The 24,802-nt window shown below is 30.6% G+C and overlaps 1 protein-coding gene and 1 long non-coding RNA gene across 3 annotated transcripts in view; one reads left to right on the forward strand and one right to left on the reverse strand.

Annotated features, from left to right (window-relative positions):
• On the reverse strand, positions 1 to 19,072 carry Ptpmeg2 (Protein tyrosine phosphatase Meg2). 2 transcript variants are annotated; one of them, XM_089226117.1, is made up of 11 exons: positions 18,731 to 19,072; positions 18,288 to 18,521; positions 18,103 to 18,192; positions 17,888 to 18,028; positions 4,546 to 4,680; positions 4,267 to 4,455; positions 4,054 to 4,156; positions 3,716 to 3,911; positions 3,078 to 3,471; positions 1,600 to 1,807; positions 1 to 1,438 (listed from the first exon to the last, which is right to left on the reverse strand). In XM_089226117.1, exons 1-11 carry the CDS (start codon positions 18,764 to 18,766, stop codon positions 1,212 to 1,214), a joined length of 1,953 nt encoding a protein of 650 aa, XP_089082243.1. In that variant the 5' UTR covers positions 18,767 to 19,072; the 3' UTR covers positions 1 to 1,211. The 2 variants fall into 2 exon arrangements, with proteins under 2 accessions (XP_089082243.1, XP_089082244.1); XM_089226118.1 differs by having other exon boundaries at positions 18,611 to 18,735.
• The window catches only part of LOC149055706 (uncharacterized), a 23,116-nt gene continuing 9,292 nt past the window's right edge, over positions 10,979 to 24,802 (forward strand). The window contains exons 1-2 of the long non-coding RNA XR_016191464.1: positions 10,979 to 11,354; positions 11,566 to 11,736. This is a non-coding gene — a long non-coding RNA (uncharacterized LOC149055706). The remainder of the gene's footprint in view (positions 11,355 to 11,565; positions 11,737 to 24,802) is intronic.

Here is a 24,802-nt window from a genome sequence, read left to right on the forward strand (position 1 = left end):
TTTTTGGAAATATTATTTTATGTTTATTACACGATCACAATGGTAACCAAATAGTTCATTCGACTTTATTAATAAATTATTACATTATATAATATATAGTTTCAATAAGTTTAAATTGTAAGTATTCAAACATGTATCAGTGTTTGTCCATGTAATTTTATTAATTCACATGTATAATTTTAATTATGTTACAAGAGTTACAACCAAAATTTTAAACATATTAAACATAGATTGTAATAAAAAAAATTCAATTTGGGCATCACATTATGAAATACGAGTGGCACAATGATTCATTTTATTATCTTATCATACCTCATCATGATTGACAAATATTATTATCACATTAAATGTAATATATATATATATATATACATTTATATAAACATATATTATAGCAGATTTAAGGTTTACGTTAAAAAAATTTAGATACATGGAATGGTCAGCAAAAAATTTGATAATTTGTTCACAATAATATTGATATAACAAAACCGTTAGCACAATGTCACATGGCATTCTGCATTAGGATTTTTGTAAAATATGTATAAATAATCGGTGATCAGTATAATAGTAATAGTATATAATGTATGCAAAAATAAATTATAATATATTCTTTTTTTTACGACAATAGTTGGTTATGTATCGGACAAAAGGAGTACGATCGCATGGTATTTTCGTTTATATAACACAATAATAAAATGTAAGGCGCCGCACGACATTTTAGGTGGTCGAGGGTGGAGAACAAACGAACAATTTAATCCGCTGCTTATGCGTAGACGAAATGGAAAAAATAATATTTTGATTAAAAAATATGAACTTTTTAGATCGATACGAATTTATTAGATCCGTTTCAGATTAATATATGGTATTGTTAAATATATATATATATATATTGTGTATATATTATAATAGAATAATTACGAAAAAAAAAATACAAAAGTATAATGTCAGAAAACGATCGCAAACGGACCATAATATACATATTATATAATATGATGTATAAATAACTGGGCGTGCTCATCCCGATTCTGATTATCTACGCGTGTTATAACGTTATAGGCACGCACACACGTAATTTATTGTGTGTGCATACTTCTTTTTACACAAGACGTGTATATTTATATATATATATATATATAAATATATTGAATTTCTATATAAGTATTGATAAATGCTTTGTCCGACCTATGCACGATTTTCGTTGCTGTCGTCCATCAGTCCGAATCTTCGAGGGGCTTCAAGTCGCTGAGATCCGGCGGCGAACAGAGGAAACCTCTGGCTGACGCGTATTCGATCAACGCCAAGTGGCAGAAAACGTATTGCTCAGGCGTTTGGATGGAATAGGCCCGCTGCGACCGGATCTTTTCCACCACACCTTTAATGTCCACGGTGCTGGTTTCCTCCAGGCGGTTGATGCAAACGTCCAGTGTGCAGAACGTTCCTGCGGGACAAACGGGATAGTTGAAAAATCGCGGCGTACAACAAAGATAGGTATAGGTATAGGTGTTGTATTTATAGGCAAGGAAGTTGCAGGTATATTATGCGAACGTGTATACAAAGAAAGTCGACGACAATCTTACTCCCAATCAGTTTTTTGCTCACCTGTTCGTCCGATGCCCGCCGAACAGTGGACGATTATCGGAGGCCCCCGTTGGTGTCCGGCCCATTTGTCACCGAGGTCTTGTAACATGGACGATTGACATTTCCGGACCTTGCCGAGGAAATCCAACATGGCGACAGCGCTGTGTGGCACGCCGAAATCCGGCCACGAGTTGAAACGGAAATGAGACACTTGTCTGACCTCGTTGGTCTGAGAAAAATAAAATAAAATAAAAAATGAACGGATTTGGCTAAATAATATATTATATTTTGCGGTCGAAAAAATACCTTCGATGTTGTAATATCACATTTTTGTAAAATCCATTTTACGATTTACAATGATGTAACAATAAATAACCAATAATACATACACAACAGCAATTTTACATTCTATAATATACAATACCTACGCGGTGTTATTACAAAAAAAAAAAAGTATTAACGAATATTTGTTTTTAATTATGTCAGTAAATATAATATATATTATAACTTTATGGACAAACAATCTATTTGATTTCCTAAAGGAACTGTAAATTCAGCTAAATCTAATAGCATTAAAAATAATCATGGTAAAAACTCAGTAATACGAAACCTCTGTTAAACGGAAATCCCAATAATACAAGGTGGGGCAGCGAAAAGGGAAATTACTCTGTATTACAGTTACGTACGAAAATCGCCCTTTTCGCTACCGCACCCTGAACGTACAATTTTTTTGGTGGCAAATCAAATATAAAGTGAATATCGACCACCTCAAGACGGTTCCACTAGAGATTCCGTCTTGACGAAATTTTACATTAATATTGTTGATCTAAACCATTTTGCTTAATATTGTATTTCCTATATTTCATCAAAATAACTCTATGACAATATTCATGTGGTATAGTTTTTTAAAACATCTCTGTGATTTTGCTTTTAAATTACAATAATACAATTAAACTCTTCTGAATTTACTGAAGGTGCACATAAATGTCAAGAACTCGTGACTGAACATAAACATATCATGAACCAATATAGCATAATTTATATTTTCAATCATGAATTTGATCTATAAATATATTTTACAATTGATTTATTGCTTTAACGTTAAAATAATAAATAAGAAAAGTTAATTATCTGACAATCATGGATAACAGAGAGATAACGAAGTTATTTTAAAAAAATTTAAGACTCGTAAGAACCATTTTTTAAGCCTTACCCGAGATATTTGATTAAATCCAATATTTCATAGTCAAATAGTAACTATAATTATTTTATTTATTTTATTTGATTATTTATAAATAAATATCGATAAATATTATTACGATAATATGCTCGAACATTTGATATGATTGCTATATATTATGTATAGTGCTATATATTGCTCACGAAATAAAATCTACACCTTAAATTTAACAATAACTTGAACTTCAAAATATTATAAACGGTCTCCCAGAGCATTACCAGGAAGGAAACTAAAACCTAACCTAACATCGTATACTCACGTTGGTGTTAGTTAATTCCAATCGGGTGACAGCGTAGTTGTCAAACTGACTGAGGGACGTAGTAGACACCTTGAAGTTTTGGTACGTATGATCATCGGACGTCTCGTCAGGTGGCCAGTACTGTTCGCACTTAATCTTGCCACACTCAAATACCTTGGTGGTCATGACGATGACTAGCACTTGCTGTTCCCAAACCATCCGCCAGAAGTCAGCGCACGTGTGCGGCAGCGGGCCCTGCGTGGATATGAACGCGTTCTTCTGTTTATAACCATCGACGAAATTGGCGTGTATGTAGTCGGACATCGGTTCTTTGTCCGACTCCGCCAACATCACCCTGGTGTGATCGTAGCAAAGCACATCCGTATATCGATTCTTCAGAAGGTTGGGTCGGGCCCTGCAGCAGAGTACGACAACAAGACAGAGGGTCAGATGGCGGTATGATGGTACATATATATATATATATATATATATATATACATCCACATATGCAGGGCGTATCCGGAGGGTGAAGACCGCCAAATAGACGGTGCTCCGGACAACGCCCTGTGTAAAACATATAGCAATTTAATCGTAACGCGGATACTTAGGGTACCACGAAAAATATATAACACAAAAATACTAAACAATATTGATCATACTTGGCAACAGAGAATGTACCGTCGAAAGAACGGGTCTTTATCTCTTCGTATTCCCTAATGAGACCGGCCCTCTTCTTTTTCAATACATATTCAACAAATTGACTAATAGTTAAACTTTGACTAGAATCGCAACGCAAACTGTCGTCGTCCGAAAACCCGCTACTGACCGACGACGGAGGCATCGGAGAAATCTCTTCTGTAGGCATGCAAAATGAAAAAAATTAATAGACATTTAACGAATCGGTAACATAACCCGCAAAAGAGTATGGGTTATAAAGAGTATAGGGTTTGCTTATGAAAATAATAGAATATGGTGCTTTCGATATTGCTGAACCTACCTCTCGAATTTGTCGTGTTGCATGTCCAACCTGACAACAAATTGTCATGGACGACGGCGCTTTCTTCGTTGACGACGTTGTTCTCTTTCAACAGATTATTCGCCTGAAAAATATATGACGAATTAAAAAAAGTGATAAACGCCATGCAAACAATCGTCGGCAAATAGGTAGGGTAATCAATCCATGTATACTTAAGTCTTAAAGGAAACATACTTTGGTCTCTGACCCGGTGTCCTTTTTCACGCTGTTTGAATTGCATATGTGGTCGGACATAGCCGAACTTCCATATTTATCACTGTTCGTCATGTAGTTCAGGCAGTAGGACAACCATTTATCGTGTTCGACGTCCACCGTGCCGCCCAAATGCCTTGGCAGCGATTCCCTGGGTATGTGCTGGGTCAACTGTGACAGACCATAAACGAATCGACAAGGAATAAATATGAATGCCAACTATAAGAGGTTGATATACTGATATAATTGAGTCACGCGTACCTGAGGCAAGCTAATAGTGAACACACGATCCCTCAATTTTTCTCGCACAAAAAGCCTGAGTATTTTAAACGGGGCTTTGAACCACAGTGGCGCTGTGACAATCAGAACTTTCTTCAATTTGGCCGGATAACCACCCTGCAAATCAGACAAGTGAATTAAAACACAAAAATAACCTTAGACAATATATGAAATTATATTATGAATTCATGATGGTAAACAGCAGCATCTGAACATATGATATATTGGAATACATTTTATACATAGGTACGTCACATTTACTTAAATTAAACGTCGGAAAGTCGTGTAGATCGTTATTATCATCATATAATAGCATTCCTAAAGTTATCACTGCGCTAATACGACAATGGTGACTTTAAAATATATGTCATTAAATAATAATTAGGCTTCTATAATATTTATTATACACCGAGAACACATCGACTGCTAAATAAAATATCATCAAGTAATAATAAATCTCCACTCGATGACCGTACATATTATAATCGGCTCAATAAACTGTAGCTCTCAGAGAGTCGTATTTAAAGATTTTAAATCTTACAGTCGATAGATATTACGGGACGTTATGTGTATTACAAAAATCCGGAGAGTTATCGAATTATAAATAGGTCAGGGCGCGATCAAAGTAGGTCGTCGTGCACAACTTAAGAGGACGTCATCCCCGCATGTGTTGTCTCAGTCTTACACGTCATTTAAAAATGTTTTGTTCAAAAACACCATAACTTACCTACTTAAAATTAATAATATTAATAAAAGCTAACGAGGGGTTCTAAATAATAATCTTACCTTTAAATTGTATAATGGATCAATTCACTTTAATATCAAAACTAACGTACACTATTGAAACTGGTGAACAAAATTGTGTTATGCTGTATACGTCATGACGTGAGTAAGACGAGTAATGCGGGTGCGACGTCCTCTTAAAAAGCATTATTCGAAACCAACGTTATGTTTATATAACATACTAAGAAGTTCATAACTAGAAAATATTGCAAGTTGTCTTCAATCAAACGAACGTGTGATAGTTGTGTTAATTATTCAAGACGAGGCGAGAAAAAACCGTCAACAGCGCGTCGTAGAGAGAAAATATAAAATAGTGACAGTAATTTACAACGTGGCGTTGAAAAAAATAAAAGGTTGCGGGCTCTAAATTTAAACAACGGTACCACAGCGTTTAATATAGAGCGGCACTTGACTGAGCTATAACGGATTACTTATACCGCGCGAGCTTCGACGGACGTGCGCCAATTATAATATCTGTATAATAATTCACGTTCCGGTCAGGATTCGGACGTTTCCGAGGAGCCCAATTAGGGAGGGGGCAGAGAAGCTTGAATTCAAAAACAGCTATATTCGCGGAAAGATGCCCCCGACCTAAAACTATTTTGATCCCGTTTTTTTGTCGATTGCATGATAAAAATATACAAAGTCAAAAACATAATATAATATACTCGCTCGTTTTTAATCGCTACTTATCGTTTAATTATCAATTTAAGATAGGGACTACTGAATGTAATCTGAAACGCGATTCGTGTTTTTTGTCATTATGTTTTCTTTTTTTTTTTACACGCATATCGGACGACAATTTTTGATTCTAACGTGTGTATGGTGGAGGAGTGGGTAACGCAATAATCTCAAGCAATCAAAAACACATTAGACAATCGTGATAATCGTAAACATAAAGTAATATTATTATATATACGTTATAACTTATAAGTGTTATAACTTATAATAAACGATCGGCTATAGTGAGTCATGGAGAAATAAATGTCAATATACATAAACGCGCGCTATTATTGTTATTAAAAAAAAAGTATATTATATTTTTAATAGCGATTAAAATTTAAAACTGTACGATAATATATTATTATTATTGAGTGTATGATTATATTAAACAGGAGTGTCAATAATGATTAACGTTCATACATATACGAAGTGCGATAAACCGAGTTAAGTGGTTCCAGTCTTCGGTGTAACCAATGCATAATTCGAGCGGTTTATCACGACATATTCCAAAATATATTTCCTATATATATATTAAATACAGACCAAAAGTGTACAGATGATAAATATTATACTTTAGGGTATTTATTACGAACATAAACATTTTTATATGTATACACTTGTAGGGTTTTCGAGGATATCATCTGTTTATCGTTCGATGTAAGTATATTATGCACAAAATACGAATGTCTTTAGTATGAGATTTTTTTTCTTTATTTTATCGAGATTTTAATTCGAAGTAATAAATGTTATATTCTCATACGTATAGTAGAATGTATGAATATCCGTCCAATAGTCAGATTTCATACACACACACACACACACACACACACACATATATATATATATATATATAGTACAAGGTCACAGCAAACACACGTTTCAGATCAATAGTCGAGTTGCCAATTTATTACGGAAAATTACTGTAAGTAATAAATAGGTGGTGCATCGTTTTAACAGTATTTATATGGACATGTATGGTGCTATACGCATTTGTTATATAAAACATAAATTGTACATTTTGTATTTTTTACAAATCTATGAATAAGACAAATAATGTTTTTAAAAAATGACTGTAAAATAAAATTTATTACTGTTTTCTACACAACAATATTATTTAGAATTTTAATTTTAAGTGCTTAACACTGCACTACATTGTATACCTACTATAGTGGAAACTCTTGATGTTTTAATCTTATATTTTGAACATGCAACACGCGAAACTATTACGTTCAAAACAATAAATTTAAAAAAAACTAACGTAATATGATATACATTTTTTTTTTAATAATCGCTGAAAAGTTAATTGAAAATACAATGTTGAACACTAAATAACTACAAACAAAATCGGCAGTGAAATATAATATTATAATTTTTAAAAACCAAATAACTGGGAACATAAATTAATTGCTAAACATTTTAAAAATGAATAAAAAAAAAAAAGACTAGTTACTATAATCTCCCCGAATTGGCCATGAGACACAAGTATAGAATTTTATGAGTTATAACATAAGTAATCAAATTAACTTTATGATTCGTCTGCAATGACGATTAAATAATAACAGTCATTAGTAATATATTACAATAGATAATGATTATCGGAATGTCGAACGTGATGCATTATTGATATTTGATATCAGCTATACTATTATATATTATAATTTATACGAACAGCAATAAACTAAAATGGAGCAAAAACTTTCAAAATGCACATAGATATACGCATACAAAGCGTTTACTTTTATATATATGTATCAAACGTAGCTCTACACTGCAGCGCACACATTACACACAACGACTAAAACAATATTGTATTGTTATAACATTCAATTTTTAATGATAAATGTAGGTATGTGTCTAATAGCAGAATACGGAATCGATTCTACACGACCGAAATAATGATATAACTATATAAGAATCTATTCGTGTTCAGGAAAAAAATCGATATGAAAATTATCTCAATACATAACGTACAGTGTACGAACATCAGTGTATCACGGAGTATTACACTGAAAATTGACTTATTATTCAAATGTCATTTCTATGTAAAACTGTCAGATGTTCTAGATACATGCCCTGAAGAGTAGTTGTTCTAATGAGAAAACAGTGTCCTATATTTAATAAATGTGTAATATTTTAACGCATTTTACCGATAAACTCGTACGTAACCAGGATAAAATAAATTGTAGTAGGTTTTACAAAACCAAATACCAATATTTAATGTAATATTAAAATAGAGCTAAGCCCTCCTGAAACGGTAAATATATACATATTAGTTAGGTGCTTTTATATAATACGTAACGTATCGTTATATTAGGCCGAATATAATATGTCGGGACACGGGAAGTCAAAATCATGTATAATGTACGTCACATATTATATAAAATGGTGCGGTATAGGTAGTTATATGTATTTATTTATACAATATGCGCTAAGTAAGAGACATATGGATACAATCAGTGCACGGTGCACGGGTCAATAGTAATAACAAAGTTAGTGAAATACGCAGTGCGTATTTTTGGATCCCGTAAATCATCTAGATTCTATTCAAATAAATTCGAGAAGAATTAAGACAATTTCTATTCAAATAACAATACATAATAACCACAATAAAACATTTATTTAAATTCAACTCTATATTGATTTTCTAACCAAAATAAAATATTATATAATTTAACAATAACCATATTATTTATGAACTAGTCTTATAGGTATACTTATAAAAGGCTATAAGGGTTTATAACAACAATAACTGTTAAACGTAATTGCTCCAGTAAGTAGGTTTTATAATAATTGTTTTGTTCTAATCAATATCTTTAAATGTTGGTTTTTTTTAAATACTATTAGGTATGTGGATCAATGTTCATATTAAGGTAGTTAATCAAATTTGTCCCTACATTCAGATATACCTGCTTAGTCGGTGATACATATTACACGAGATGATGAAAATGAACAGGTGTCGTTTGATTAAAATGGGATCATGAAATTAACTTCAACAATCTTGCCAGAGATATATTAACAGAATACGGTTTGTACTTTGTACGTGTAACAAAAATTGATTGACTATAATAGTAGGATATGATATAACATCATATATATATCAAATATAAATGTATAGGTCATATATACCTAATAAATAAAGATATATATATATATATATATATATGTTTATAGGTATATATGATATGGGTAATAAAGGTTTTCGTTATAGTCGACAAAATATATTAGCCACGCGAAAAGAGAACAATGCAGACAGAATATTATACTTCACGTTCCATTTCAAAATCGGCCTAGTGAAAATATGTTCGAATAATTGGTCTTCTCTTAGATTTAGAAATACTTGCACGCCAGGATCAAAAACCACAAGGGACATCTCTACAACAATTAATTAGGCATATTATGAATGACGTCGAAGACGGGTTGCTGATATTTCAGAATATAAATAGTATTATCGTAATGTAAAGATGATACTAAAGCATGATACATACGTAAATGAGAAAAAACGAAAAATATAATAGTTTTCTTCACCAAAACGACTTTTGGCATAAACAACAAAAACGTATTTATCCACGATAACCATAATATAATAATTTCGTCTTGTGATTAGACTGTATATTACACGCCATCTCGTTGTTTTCACGTCGAATTGTATTATTGCTTATACATTTATACCACGTCGTCCAAGGTTGTGTTTAAGTCCCGCGAGCGCGTGATTCGGTCCAAGAGACGAAAAACGAATTTTCTCTTCGACAGAACAGTCGTCATAATATCGTGTAAATAGCTATGGTTATTATACCTTACTACTCTAAACCATAACTCGCACAAACAAAAAAATACACACACACGCGAGTAATAATAGTAAAATCACGATATGTAACGGTCGGTGATCATCGGCTCAAGGCTAAACGGGAAAACGGCATCACGAGCGAGCCGAGCCAAAAACAAAAACAAAAAAATACGCATGAGAAACGCGACGAAAATTCTACGCTGGTGAGCCGCGTGATCTGCACGCAAAGATTTACAACCGCAAAAATTTCGATAAAATTCATTAGACATAAATCATAACAATGACATAATCATATTAAATAAAAAAATTTAGTACCTATACAGTATCAAAAAACCATATCGTACCGGATCGATATCGTCCGCCGCCGTTGCCGCTATCCGGGATACGAAACGATAATATCACACACGCGCGCACGCACACAAACACACACCGGTACACGCACTAAAACAACACTAGAGTCGTCCCCGTCGGCCGTCGCTCTTTTTCGGACGCGTAAACGAATATAATGGGATTAAAATATTTACAATGATATTATATTATTTTATATTAATATCCGAATCAAGAAACCAATCTGCCCCGTCTGTTGTATTAAAATGATAATATTGTATTCCGTCGAGATTTGATCGCGGACACCGTCGCAACGCGTCACGGTCCGCCGGCGTGGACCGGGGGACTCGACCGAAACGGTGGACTCTGAGCGCACGCTGTGTGGATTCGCGGCGGCACTGCTACGAGTGCGGTGCGACGGCAAAAACGATGACGGCGGACGACGAAGCGCGACACCCGCGAGCGAAGAACGCGCACCCGTCGGAACGACGCGGAAAAACAGACTGAGCCCCCTCGGCGTGTGCACCGCGCGCGAGAGCGTCGTCGAGCAGTCGATACACGCGCGCGGGCGACCGGCGATGGCGATGACGATGACGGCGGTAGTGGTGGCGGTGCCCGCGTCGGTGAAAATGCGAACCCCCCTCGGCCGCCGACCGGGTGCCCGTCCCTCGCCGCACCCGCTCCGCCGGGATCACGTCTCGGCCCGTTCCCGTTACGCTACACGCGCCGGGACTCTCGTTGAATGGAAAAATGTTCCCATTGACGCCGTCGACGCCGCCGCTGTTCGCGATTCGACTCTCTCCTCTCCCTCCGCCAACGCCACCCGAGCCGATTCATCGTAGCTCTCTCACACTTTCCAGTGACTCCTGAACGCGCGTTTTTTGTATGCACACGCACAATATAATATTAAAAATAATAATAATTGTAATATTATGTTTGAGTAACGACGACACGATTCTGCGATGTGATATCAATTTTTTTACGATTTACTCCGCAAATCACGCGTACAAGACGTAATCGATTTCGATATACATGGAATGAAACGACGAAAAAATCCGTCGTATCGAACTCTCCTCATCGACCTATATGCAGCAGGCCTACGCTCATGAGGTAAAAACACAACCGACTACAGCCGTGACGACATTGTATATTTTGATAGCCACTAAACACTAAAGTAATTTATGTTATGTCATTATGTGTAATAATAGTATTATGTAGGTATTTAATATCGCTGATCTACGCTCGTCTGGGCGATCAATACGATATTTGACTACCGTAAATATTATATTATTTACCTACCGCTGTGAAACAGAATAAATATGATACCATATTATATAGAATTGATGAAGATGATATCGACATAATATTATATAATATATTTTAAGGCATTATTCGCGGAGACTGGGCTAATGACTAATTTAAATCACAGACGGCTGCCACGCGCGATAGGCGTTGTACGAGTAAAACGTGTGGTATTATTTATTTGCCGCATACGCACCATCAGTTTTTATTAAATTACGCACTTTTCAAAACGACATACAGCTGAAGCTTTAAAGGTAATTTCAATTTTATCAATTGAATCGAGATAAACATTACCTTGACATTGTATCCCATTATAATCAGACACAATTATTATTGATAATTATTATCATTGACATTTACACAAATGATAAATTAATAAAATAATGATTATAGTTTTACATTATTATATATTATTGTGGATAATATTAAAAAAATAAAACCCTTAGGGTTTTGTAGACATTATTAAAAAACAAATTTCAATTTAATAAGTTAGCTTATATAAATTGAAAATTAAGTAATAAAAATTACTGATTTGCTATAGGTACTGTAACAAATACAAAAAGAGACATTTAGCTTTAACTTAATACAGATTATTAATCTGAGATCAATACAATTCGTTGTAATTGAAAATTTTAATCAATGGATAATTACTTAAACATACATGAACATAAACGTAAAAAACTAAGTAATTATTGTTTCATTATAATGCTACTATATAATAATAAGTTTAATTTACAACTCCTATAATCTAATACCTACAACTTATAATTATATTCCGAGGGAGATTTTTTTATTTAAATAATATTTTACAATGTTGTCTTATTAAGAAGGTATAAAAATAATTAAAATCATAGGTAATGCAATGCTTCTCAGCTCTACGATTTAGTAGTCAACTACACGGATTACGTTATTCTTTAGGCTATATGGTTAAATATTTCCAAAATATAAATTAAGTTAATTACCTTGAATAAACTCATAAACCAAAAACATAGTCAAATAATTTAAAAATGTGCCTATTACATATGTCAAATACCTATATAACTACCAGTTAATGAGTAATGACTTTGTATGGAGTATATAAACTTATATAGGTGTGTTTACTAGACTGATCTATCGGATTAACAATATGAATATATCAATAAACCATTGTACTTACGAACTACTGTGTAAGGATTTTATCTGAATGTCAATATGATGAATATAAATTTAGCACAATCATTTTAGCATAATTCAGTAGGTCTCATTTCATTTGGATCGGGTCTCGTCGGAAACATGACTAATCAGGATAATTCTTTCCTGCCTGTAACGATTCGTTCCATTTAGTGATCTTCGTTTAACGGATTTCCTTTTTTAACATCCGGCCACAAATTGGTATTTTGTTACAAAAAAATTTAATTAGTAATTCAAAGAAAAATATATACACACCAAATGAAGAAAAAAACCTACAGCAATACTTACTACTACTAAAATATGGAATGGCGATTGACAGTTAGAAAATAAAATAAAATCATGATGAACAGTATATTATTGTATTGTTACTTAAAATTATATATGACTACGAATCTATTATTGGGACTTTAAGATACTAGTTCTGGGCAAAACAAGTTAATATTGGTAATTTTCGATTTTGTGCACGTATGCCATTATTATACGTGCCCAAACTATTGTGCAGTTGGCTAACAGTCTTGTGGAGAAATTATATCACGTGTCAGGAAGTACTTCCTCTCTTTTATGCCGACTTCATCGCCACCCTAAATACCTACACAGTCCACACGGTGCGTATGGAATGTCAGGTTACAAAATTACTAATAGGACTACCATCACATTACATTATATAATATTATACGTGTTAGTGAGTTCCATAATTCGAATAATATATATTTCGAATAGTTTTAAATATATGAATAAATTACACTTGACAAACTAAATTAAACGAATATAATAAATTTGATTATACTTGGTACACATTAAGATGGATTTATCGTTATTTATTAATTAATTTAAATTAAAAAATCTGATCTTTTAAAATATATTTATTTAATATTTTTCGGCTCAAAATGATAGCATATTGTTATTTCCTAAGCGTTTTAATTTTAACTGAAAAATACAAGCAATGGTTTTGTTGGGTAAAAACTATCTTAGAACAGTCGTTTACAAAGTACACGAAAACAAAAAGGTTTTTACCAGGGTTTAGTGGGGTTGTAGCTAAATACAACTGAGCCAGACCCTACATTATCATCGCCCTAACTGGAAGGAAACAAAGGGGGCTTCCCCTGCTACACTGGAGTACGCGCGTCGCGCATGTGTTCTCACACTAACTCTGTAAACTCTTATAGCATTATCGATCCTACAGTTCTGCTCTCTTTGGTTTCTTCCATTCATCCGTTCGCGAAATTATTTTATTTTATATCTGATTTTTTTAAATTACAATTTAAATATGAACACAATCATAAATTTTTTTTTTGTGACTTTAACCACAAAAATTATTTTCATTTTTTATTTAAGAATTGTATTATTTAAAACATTGAGACTGTTGATTCTGGTTTATAAGGTTTACAGTTAAATAAAATATAAAAGTACTATAAAATGATTGAAATTTCGAAATTTGTAAATCTGTGGCAATTATTGGCTTATTTTAATTTTAAATAACTGACTTACAAAAATATTTTCCGAAATAAAAGTATACCAAATAAATAAATGTGCCAATACGTAAATAATTAAAAAATATATGATTTCAAAAGAAATCAATAAATCATACATCAAAGTTTTTCAATATACAATGCGTGTGACGCATGTGTTATACCTACTGTAGGTATTAATAAAATTAATTACATGAGGGAAGTATTCAAATAATACACTAGCTACTGTCCAATCAACATTTTTTTTTTTTCTAAAAGTATTTAAATATTAAATTTAGATGTTTTTAAAATGTCAAAATTTCATAAGATATTATTAACATAATATACCTGAACTTGCTACGTCATAAATCATCATGGAAAATATTGTTGATTTTAATAAACATTTTTTTATTAATATATATATTAGCACCTATAGACAACTAAACAAATAGAAGGATTTCCCTAAGAATAGTAATATGAAAAAGTAGAAATATGCTATATTATCTGGTATTGATATTAAATATTCAGATCTTAATAAGTCCCTTGCGCAAAAAGGTTTCAATAGAATGTTGAGTAAATATACATCACAAATCAATATTCAGACCTATTCACTATGGATTTACACTTTATTTAAAAAATGAGTTTTTAAACGCATAAAAAAAAATCTTGAAAAGGAAAAATATAAAATATAATTTTTAAAACATAAATGATATAAATATATCTATACTAGTAGTAATTATTATAGATATCTAACAATGTTGTTGGTAATTTTATACATATTATGCAGAATATATTATACTGTGTATGTAAACTCAGAAAACTAGTTATTGAAATATTATAGATAAAATCATAAATATAATACAGATAAGAAATTAAATCTCTGAATTATAATCTAATGTATTTTAAGTTCTAGTTTTTAAGACTAGAATTTTATCAACAAAAGAAAATTATATTTATTAAAGATAGCATTATTGAATAAACTATCAGAATCAATTTGTGATTCACTAAACTTTAGTAACTAGAAAAAAAAATACAAAAAGAAAATATACAGAAAAGCCATCGCATAGCAGTTATCAGTAACTAAAATTACACTGTAAGCTGCTAAGTTTGCTTATCCATAAGCATTAAGCGCAATGTAAATGGATACAGCAAGCCTAGTGGCTGACAGTATAATTTTAGTCACTGATAACTTCTATGCTATACTTTATCTGTATATTATAAAACCAATGGCTTTACTAAAACAAATAATTTTATAATATTCAACTTTTTAAAATTTGGGTTTTTGTTAAGTTGACAAAAATAATGTGAAAATGTAAAAACAAATAAAATATAATAATTAAACAATTTAAAACAATTATTATATTATAAAAACATTATCTTATATAATTTAAATTAAGCACTTATTCTTTTTAAATATTTAAATAGTTTAAACTAAGTTATAATTCATATTTAAAATTAAAATTGCTAACCATTTTTTTCTCAAATTATACTTGATAATTTAAAGACTATTTTTATTATTTTTATTGTAAATATAATATAGTCTTTTTTAAATATATTACATTTTTGTTTAGCAATGTAGCATACAACAATTTCTTGTTGGTGATAATCTTAAAGTTAATAATAAAGTTTATATTTATATTATAAAACTAAATTAATAAAGTAAAATGTAAGCTTGATGAAACAATCATTACAATTGAATAAACATTTAAATGTATATGATATTTTGAATATTTATAATGAGATAGGTAGATACTTATTTATTATTTCAAATATCAACTGTTGCCAAAGTATTTAAGTCTCAAACTATTTAATACATGTCTGTACTAAAATAGCATTAGCCCTTCTTACAAACAAAGAATCCTTGAAACTCCTAAATATTAATAAGCGAACAAAACAAGTCATAGAATATTGGCCACATAAAATATGTTTTATTTCCCTAATACTTGATTACATTTAATTAAAATATTTTTTGTAAAAAAATGATTCAGAAATGTAATACTCACTAATTGATAAAACAATGTAGGTTATCAAAATGTTTTGTACTAGTACAATATGCTATTTTCCATAAACATTAATATTTCTACTATAATTTTATGCAAATCTCTTTGTGCAATTATTATCTTACAATTTTGAAATTTATCTACTGCTACATACATTTCAATATAAATTGTACTAGTTTACTTAAGTTAGTCAAGATATTTTTGTAAAAACCCACAGTTGTATTGTTTGTATTTGAAATACTCAATATCATGATAAGTTCTACGGTATACCACAAATTTAAACCACTAGATAAACTATTACATTTCCAATTTGTAAATTTAAATGTTAAATTTTTTTTAATTTCAGGGTTGAATGTCAAGCAATTTTTTTTATTAAGAACTAGTTGAATAAACATAAAATATGGTTTTCAAAATAATTCCTTCTAAATTTTGCTTTCTATGATTTTTAACTATTTTTATTAATTTAATTCACCAACTCAAATTTTTTGGTTTTAATTTTAGTATATGTCTGTTCATTAGGCACCAAATAAATCACGTGTTTATAAAAAAAAATTATGCATATCGTTTCATTTTTGAATAATACTAATATATAGTTACAAATAACCCATAGTCCAAACATTCAAATAATTTACTAAGACATAAAAATAATATAATAATACAAATATCTACAGTTAAACTATGTATAATCCCACAACTCACACTTGAAGACTAATTTTAATTTTGTTATAAAAATTCCACACTTAATGACTATATAATAAACTATATACAAGTACAATATAGTTTGGTATATTATAGATATTGGTAGAAACCATTAGTTTTGTAGATAGAATGACTAACCACCAAACATACAGTTATATATCATATTTTACAAGTACAAAACTTTCCTATGATCCATAAACAAAACGATCAATTTTAGAATTCAAAATGAAACCATTAAGTATAAAATCTTTTTCTGTAGTACCAAATTTTAATAGTATTATTATTAGAGGCATAATGTAAGCTATATGTAAGCATTATATTAAACTAATGATGTTGAAGTTCAATAAAAATAGATAAAATATTTTTATTTTAATGGGTGCATGTTACAATGACTATGCATGTAACTTAATACATTTATAATAGATTTTCCATTTGGTTTAAAATAAAAATATATTTTTTGATAAATTTAACATATTAATTAAACATAATAAATATTTTACTTTACATAACATCAAAAATATACCATAATTAGGCAAAATATTATTTTATTGCTTTTAAGTTTGTTTCTAATAATATTCTTATTTGTAAAGAAAAAATGTAATTAATTTTGTTACAAAATACAAAATAATTTGTTGATTTTTATAATCAAATATGTACAAGTCTTTAAAGATTTGATTTTATAAATTTATAAAAAAAAAAGTGATACACGGGACATTATTTACTTTTAATTTTTATAACTATCAACACTAATTTTTAGTATATTGAAAACTAAGTAAAAACATAACTATAAACATATTTTATATAAAATTATAAACTAAAAATAATATTATCATGATATTAAAATACTGTATTTATACTAACCTATGTAATTTATTACATTTTAAAATTGATTCTTCAACAACATATTTGCAGCAAGTATAAAATTGTTAGTATATGCAAATTATATGAAGCAATAAGTAATTGTGTTGGACTTGAAATATCAAGGGGAACCATATCAATAAATGTCTACTTCAATTATTACATTTATTTATTTAATTTACTATTATGTATCAGATTTGTTAATTTGATATAATATTTAACAAACTTACTTTGAGTAAGGTTAAGATTTTTTGACTCAAATCATAATCAAAATTTGAATATTTGGAATCCGACATGTCGTAAATGAATACCAACCCACATTTTTGAGTCTTGACGTTTTCAAGAGCTATATCCAGTTGGTAAACAATACCCTATTTTAATAAAAAATAATATGTTTAATTAATCATTAATATATTACAAGATATATTGTGAATGTTTTGTATACCTGCAAAGTAGTTTGATGGGAAGAAAACTGTGGCACATGATAGCGAGCTGTAAAAACAGCTATAGCAGCACCTGTTGAATCTCTTGTTGGCTATAAAAAGTAAACACATAAGTTTAATTTCATTTAACATACAAGTTAAGTATTCAGACTCATAGAGATCTTTGAATTGAACAATTTATCATTACCAAAATTGTGAATTTCTGAGTTCTAATTTCACTTTTTAATGGTTCAACAGCACAATTAAATCCAAACAGACCCTCGCGCAGTCTGGTCTCTTCATGCTGCTCGTGTAACAGTACAGCTCTTGCAACGTCAAATTTCCTTGCTACCAAAAACTTGAAAGCAGACGACCGTGATATTGGCGGTTTGTTTTGTGATTTATTCATATGATTGATCGTGTGGATGAATTCATCTATGGCCTACGAAACCAACAAACAAAACGTACGTCATTAGATATACACCAAATCTGGACACGGACTGGAGTAGCCCCGTGTATTACAATGCACACCTTTGTGTTTAATAATACAGTGTCGTCGGCGACCTTAGCAAAACCACTTTGACAGCCGTCCGACGATATACTTATTAATTATTATACCGGTACAAGTCCGCCTTATACCGACCCACTCACCCGTTCTTGTTCCGGCAATAGATCTCCGATTTCCATTTCAAACGTATTGCGATCATCAACTGTGGGATTATTATTCTTATCGGACGCCCAAGCAGTACATTCACACCGACCTGCCGGATCTGTTGTGCTTGTGGCTTTGCGCTATCAAGCCACCACTAATACGGGGGACAATGAGCCGTTTGTATGGCACATATTTGGTTGTTGTTGTGATTTTGATTATTTTACAGCGAACAGAACCGATATTGATAACGCATCGAATAGATTAATTTTATTAATAATGTCGTTGGGCCTTAATATTATGTTGTTAAATATTTTTTTGCCCGACGTTTGTTGAATGTTTTGTTAACCTTTTTATTTTTTTTTTTTTTATCAATGTTACGTATACAGTACGCCACCTGGTGGAGTCGGGTCATAACTACCAACGACGATAACACAAGCACAACCGCTACTGTTGACGAAATACGGAGACGCAACCAGTGGCGGCGGCGACCGTCGTATATGCGTTTGTATAGTATTTTGTAAAGGCCATCGACGAATCCATGCGACCACGCACAATCGTATTTATAGTTTCCATAAACGTCTTTGCAATCTAATGACAATTTGGACATTTTTTTTTTTCAATAATGTAAACTTTTCTCTGTGGTACACCGCTTCGAAAACCATAAATATATTAGGTATATATTTTTTATCATTTCCTATCCCCTCCATGCTCCAGTGGGTAACTCCAAAATTCTAGGTCAGGACGAATGAAAAGAAAAAACAAACAATAAATTTCGTCACCGAGAGCACAGGCCCACAGTTATAATATATGTATGTAGGCCAAATTACTGTTTATATTATGTATAAATGTATAATAATATACAGGTAGGTATGGAAAAATCACCAATTTCATATTATGTGAAAGATGACGAAATGATGACTTCAAATGACTAAATACCTAGGTATGCACTATGAAGAATATTCGGTCTTGAATCCAGAAGACCTTTGACAAATATTAAATACAATTATTGTCGACAAAATGTATTTATATCAAATGTACTATATTCGTTACGATTATCAACATATTGAAATACTTTAGACATTAAAACTTATCTATATTTTTTTTTATTATTCAATATGTTAATAACGTATGTCTAGTAATTACCTAGTTACTATATGCCAAATTTTCCGAAATTATAAATTAATAAATAATAATTCAAATATTGTTATGCACTTATATGCGTAATAAATTACCAAACATTAAACACGTTTCATGTATTAAAATTAAAAATACGTGTTGACAAACTATTTCACAAATTTCCCAAGCACGACTACACGAGGTACCTATACTGTATTAATATGGCTTGTAGGCCATGCCATGTTTTAATTTTTCTACTGAACATAACGTTGTCTACCTGATAAGTATTAGGTAATTTTTATTTGGTACCTTTTATTATTGGTGCCCCAAGGGTAAAAAATTACAATTTAACAAAATAATGTTAAGCGAGCCGAAGAAAAATAATAGTTTGTCACCGATAATTTATTTTAATTTCGAATTGTGTATAATATATTACAGGTTAGGCCACCCTTAATAAATTTTCATCTAGTGTCCCCCCCAGAAACTGTCATCCAGAAACTGGATCCAAATCCATTGGTACTCGCGGTATATCATATACCGTATATATGTGGCACAATATAGAAGTGAACAATGATATTATTATTTCAGTGACGCAAATATAGACGGCGAATGGCAATAGAGGCATAACCCTCCCTCCAAATCTTAACAAGCCCCTCAAATAGTTCATAAATGGTAGGTATACGCACTATACGTGGTATATATATTATATGTATCAAGTATATATACAATATAATATTATGATTATTACGATTTTCCTGTATTTCTTCTATTTACAGGGTAGAAAACGTATATGGCTATTATGTACGCTATGTATATATACAATATAGTATATATAACTAAGTATATGTATACTATATACTTTTTAAAAAAATGAAGAGACTTATAAGCCCCCTTAAGAATTTTGCATGTACTCAACTGATTCCAACGAGAAATATATTGAATGAATACAAACAATATGATAGGTATAGTAAAATAATATTACAAATACATATAGAAATATAGTTGTATTCACGCTGTAAAGAAATTGTTCTTGTTTACCATGTCAATAAAAATCAAACATGTCATAATAGTTAGTCATCGGTGTATGACTATATAATATAATAATATGATGGCGACAAAGTTCGTTTCATTTAAGTGTATATAATTACCTACTATATGCGTCCCAACTCCTTAAAATTACTAACGGATAAAATAATTTCGTAAGTCGTAGAAATACTTAGGCACATATTATACGGTATAAACGGGAAGTATAACATAATAATAAGTATGGGTATCTATACTACACATATAGTGACGTAGTACCTACTACCAAAATTGATCTACCCGCCCATTTACGGGATCCAAATGAGAACTTCCTGTATGCAAATATGAATGTAATATAGTATGAATAGTATGATATGTATATATAGTTGTAGAAATATTCCGATATTCGTATAATCGTATATGTACCTAATTATTACGCTAATTAATTATCAAAATGATAATGCATCGCGATTACAACAATATTCGCTTTATCAAAAAACTTGAAAACGTAATAATACAAGGTTTCTTGTAAATTTTGATAATGTAAATTTTAAAAAAAATTGTGCGTTAATCCACAATAATTTTTCATGAACTTTTGAAGTTTAGATTTTGACGAAATTCGTAAAATCACAAAAAAACGTGGTAGGTATATGATACCTAGTTAATGGCTAATAATATACATTTATACCCGCAGAGTCAAACTTTCACTTTCAAGATTCTCTGGTTACAATGATGCAGAAGTGAATCCACATATAAATAATATTGAACTAGCGACCAGTATTTAAATTTATAATTTTGGTTATTTAGAATACATTAAAGCGCAATATAAGTAAATTGTGGACAATTTACCTCACGGACGTTTCTCTACCATATTTTTGAAATTCATTTAAATATGATTTTTTTTGTTTTTTATTTATGTCTAATTTTATCTTAGGACAGAATACATTTTTGAACATTTCCATTTTCCGTAATTATAATAAATTATAGATGTTTATACTTATATTTGATCATTGTCTATTTGAATGAAATGAAATGTAGGTACTATTATAAAAGTAAAAAACATTTAATAACGTTTAAAACAAATTAAATATAAATATAAACTTAAAAAATATCAAGAGTAATAGTTATATTCTAAATGAAATAGGTATATTTTAATATCTGATACTAAAAAGATGGCAAAATAATCCGGCATTGTCCTAAGTAAAAATTATACATATTTTAGACAAAATCAAAAAAAAATCAAATACAATTATATTTAATTTATGGTGATAGGGTAGTGTCCGAGGTAAATTATCCATTAAAGTCCATTTACGATTTACCATATAGATATATTTATATTGCATAAAGTTTTAAAATAAATTAGTTCGTTATCCATATATACATGTATAACATATAGTATAGGCACCTACTTAAATTTGTCATTGACTATAAATAAAATATCAATCGACGATAGGCAGTAAATGATGAGCGAGTTAAATTAGTCTACCCTGATATTAGAAAACAATATATAGATCGTCAATAGATGTGAATATTTAAATTTGGTAACTTCGGGGACTCTATTGCGTCACCGTCTGTGAAATATATCTACACTTCGTTATATTACAATAAGTACACTGATGATCAGTGGTGTAGGTATTTCATATTGGGTGGTCATCATACACTCATATATTATATATTGGCACCATGATGATGGTCACACCGTCCCACCCGATCCGTTTTTTAAATAGCAAAACAGTAGCTGGTACATGCTACTCATTTTAATATACATATATAATGTATACGAGTTAACGCGTGTTATTTGTTTACGTACAAAATACATTATGTGTTTAAGACATTATAATAAGTGTTCGTCCAAATGTGCAGTTACCGCAGCCGACCATATACGTCTATACTGTTGACTGTTACGAATATTAATAGAATATACGCATATACCTTGGTGTAATAAAAAAAAAAATACGATTGCTCGATGGAGTTTGTTTGCCGGAAATCGGCGTCAACTTGCTGCAGCAATGCTGCACCCGGGCAGATGAAATACCTATAAACGCGAATTAATGACGACGCAGATTTCGTAATCTGGCGAAATAAAAAATTCCTATCCATTCGCGGTGTTTGCGGCAATGTGTCAGCAGCAGTAGCAGCAGCAGTAACAGCAGTCCATACGATGTATTACAACCATAAGTGAATAATAATATAAAATATAGTCTAGTCGGCAGTCGCACAAGATCGTGATTCCATCGTGACATCGAAAACGTAATAATTATTAAAAGACACGTCAATATACGGTAAAATAATTGCAGTTGTAATAATAATGTATTAATGTTATGACAAATAAATGTATATTATATAGAAATGATATAGCAAGTATTAAGTTTAAGAAGTTATAAGTAGTGTACCTACTACTATGTAGTATTGTACATCGTTTACTGTACCAATAACTTATTTTATACACTTGATCCACAGCTTCTTCAAATCTATTGGCATAAATTCAAAAATTTAATATCAAGATAAAACTGTACAACAGTACAACTAACAAAAACTGTAAATAATACTTATACATTACTGTAAAAACTACTTGATGAAATCACTAATCATATCATAACTAAATTATCCATTAATAATAATGTGTAAGCACGATCGCAGGCTAGTATTACCTAGCTGTTGAAGTCTTTATTCTTAATAAAAAATGAATATATTTTATAACTGGACTGTTAAGACTTATGTACTATACTTTCGTTTTCTTCAAACTATACTGCATCTGGATCAAGAGTATCCGTAGATGCGCCATTATTGTTCCGCTGAAAAATGCTACACTATATTCATCAAATATAGTTTATAAAAATTTATTTCTAGAATTAAGCATTTTTTTAAGCTTATATCATTCGTAATAAAAAAAAAGTTAATCTTCATCGGCGAGGTGAGATTTTATATCCAGTGGAATCGCTTTTTGTATACAGATCCATACAGTGCCTATTGTTTATAGTTGCAACTTATCATCTGTTTTCAATTCATCGACCTATATCTATAAAAAATCACGAACAGCATGTTTTTTTCAATATCTAATAATATTTTTTATACGACATATTATATACTATATTATGCAATATGCGGAATGTTTTTAATTTTATACTAAGATAGATTTCGAAAACGATTGAGCGTTGTGCTCATATGTGGTTTTGTCTTAGTTTTAGGTGGATTTATTACGTATCACGTATAACACCGCTGTTGTAAATGATTAAAATATAATATTAAAAAATATAAGTAGTAATTAATACTCTCTGGTACTCATCAATTAATTTTGATTATTTGATGAGCATCGTACTATGAATGAGAGTGGAGCTCTCAGTGCGAAGTCATTGATTTAATATTATATTTTACAAACCATTTTATAATCGCAGAATACATTATAGGTAGGTACATCCAGTTTTCGAGTTTTGGCTAGAAATTGTACTTGCACACTAGCCATGGCGTATTTTTTGTGTGGAGATTTATAATATTATAAAAATATATACGAGTTATTTGAATTAACAATTATATAATTCCATTATTATTAACATTATTACTGTTCTAAAGGATTATTTTAACGTCTATATATAATAGTTGGTTCATATGAAGATTATTTTTGCGTAGCTAACATGTAATGACCGTACAAACACAATGATGTTATGCCCGAAGTATATCGGTACCTATACAAAACATAATAGGTACGAATAAACTTTCTTCAATTGTATATATATTGAATCATACATACGTATCATTTAGTATATATTTTTATCTACCTATTATAAAAATATATTTTAATAATTTTAAATTTTGTCAATATTATATAATATGATATTTATATTGATCAGTTATTTTTTTTATTATTATTATTATTAAAAAAAATAACCCTCGGAAACTTAGCCATTGGGATAAGATACATTTTTTTTTTTTAA

This window comes from Diuraphis noxia, unplaced genomic scaffold (assembly GCF_037042655.1).
Source record: "Diuraphis noxia isolate RWA-SAM2 unplaced genomic scaffold, SU_Dnox_SAM2 contig0004, whole genome shotgun sequence".
NCBI classification, from domain to species: domain Eukaryota; kingdom Metazoa; phylum Arthropoda; class Insecta; order Hemiptera; family Aphididae; genus Diuraphis; species Diuraphis noxia.

Bases quoted from the DNA above. Each gene is read 5' to 3' on its own strand.
- Ptpmeg2 (XM_089226117.1), bottom strand. From the start codon at position 18,766: ATGGAAATCGGAGATCTATTGCCGGAACAAGAACGG. The intron at 18,193-18,287 runs GTAATGATAAAT...TACTTTTTATAG, and splicing joins CTCAGAAATTCACAATTTTG to CCAACAAGAGATTCAACAGG. The intron at 4,681-17,887 runs GTAAGTTTGTTA...TCTGATTTGCAG, and splicing joins AAATCTTAACCTTACTCAAA to GGTGGTTATCCGGCCAAATT.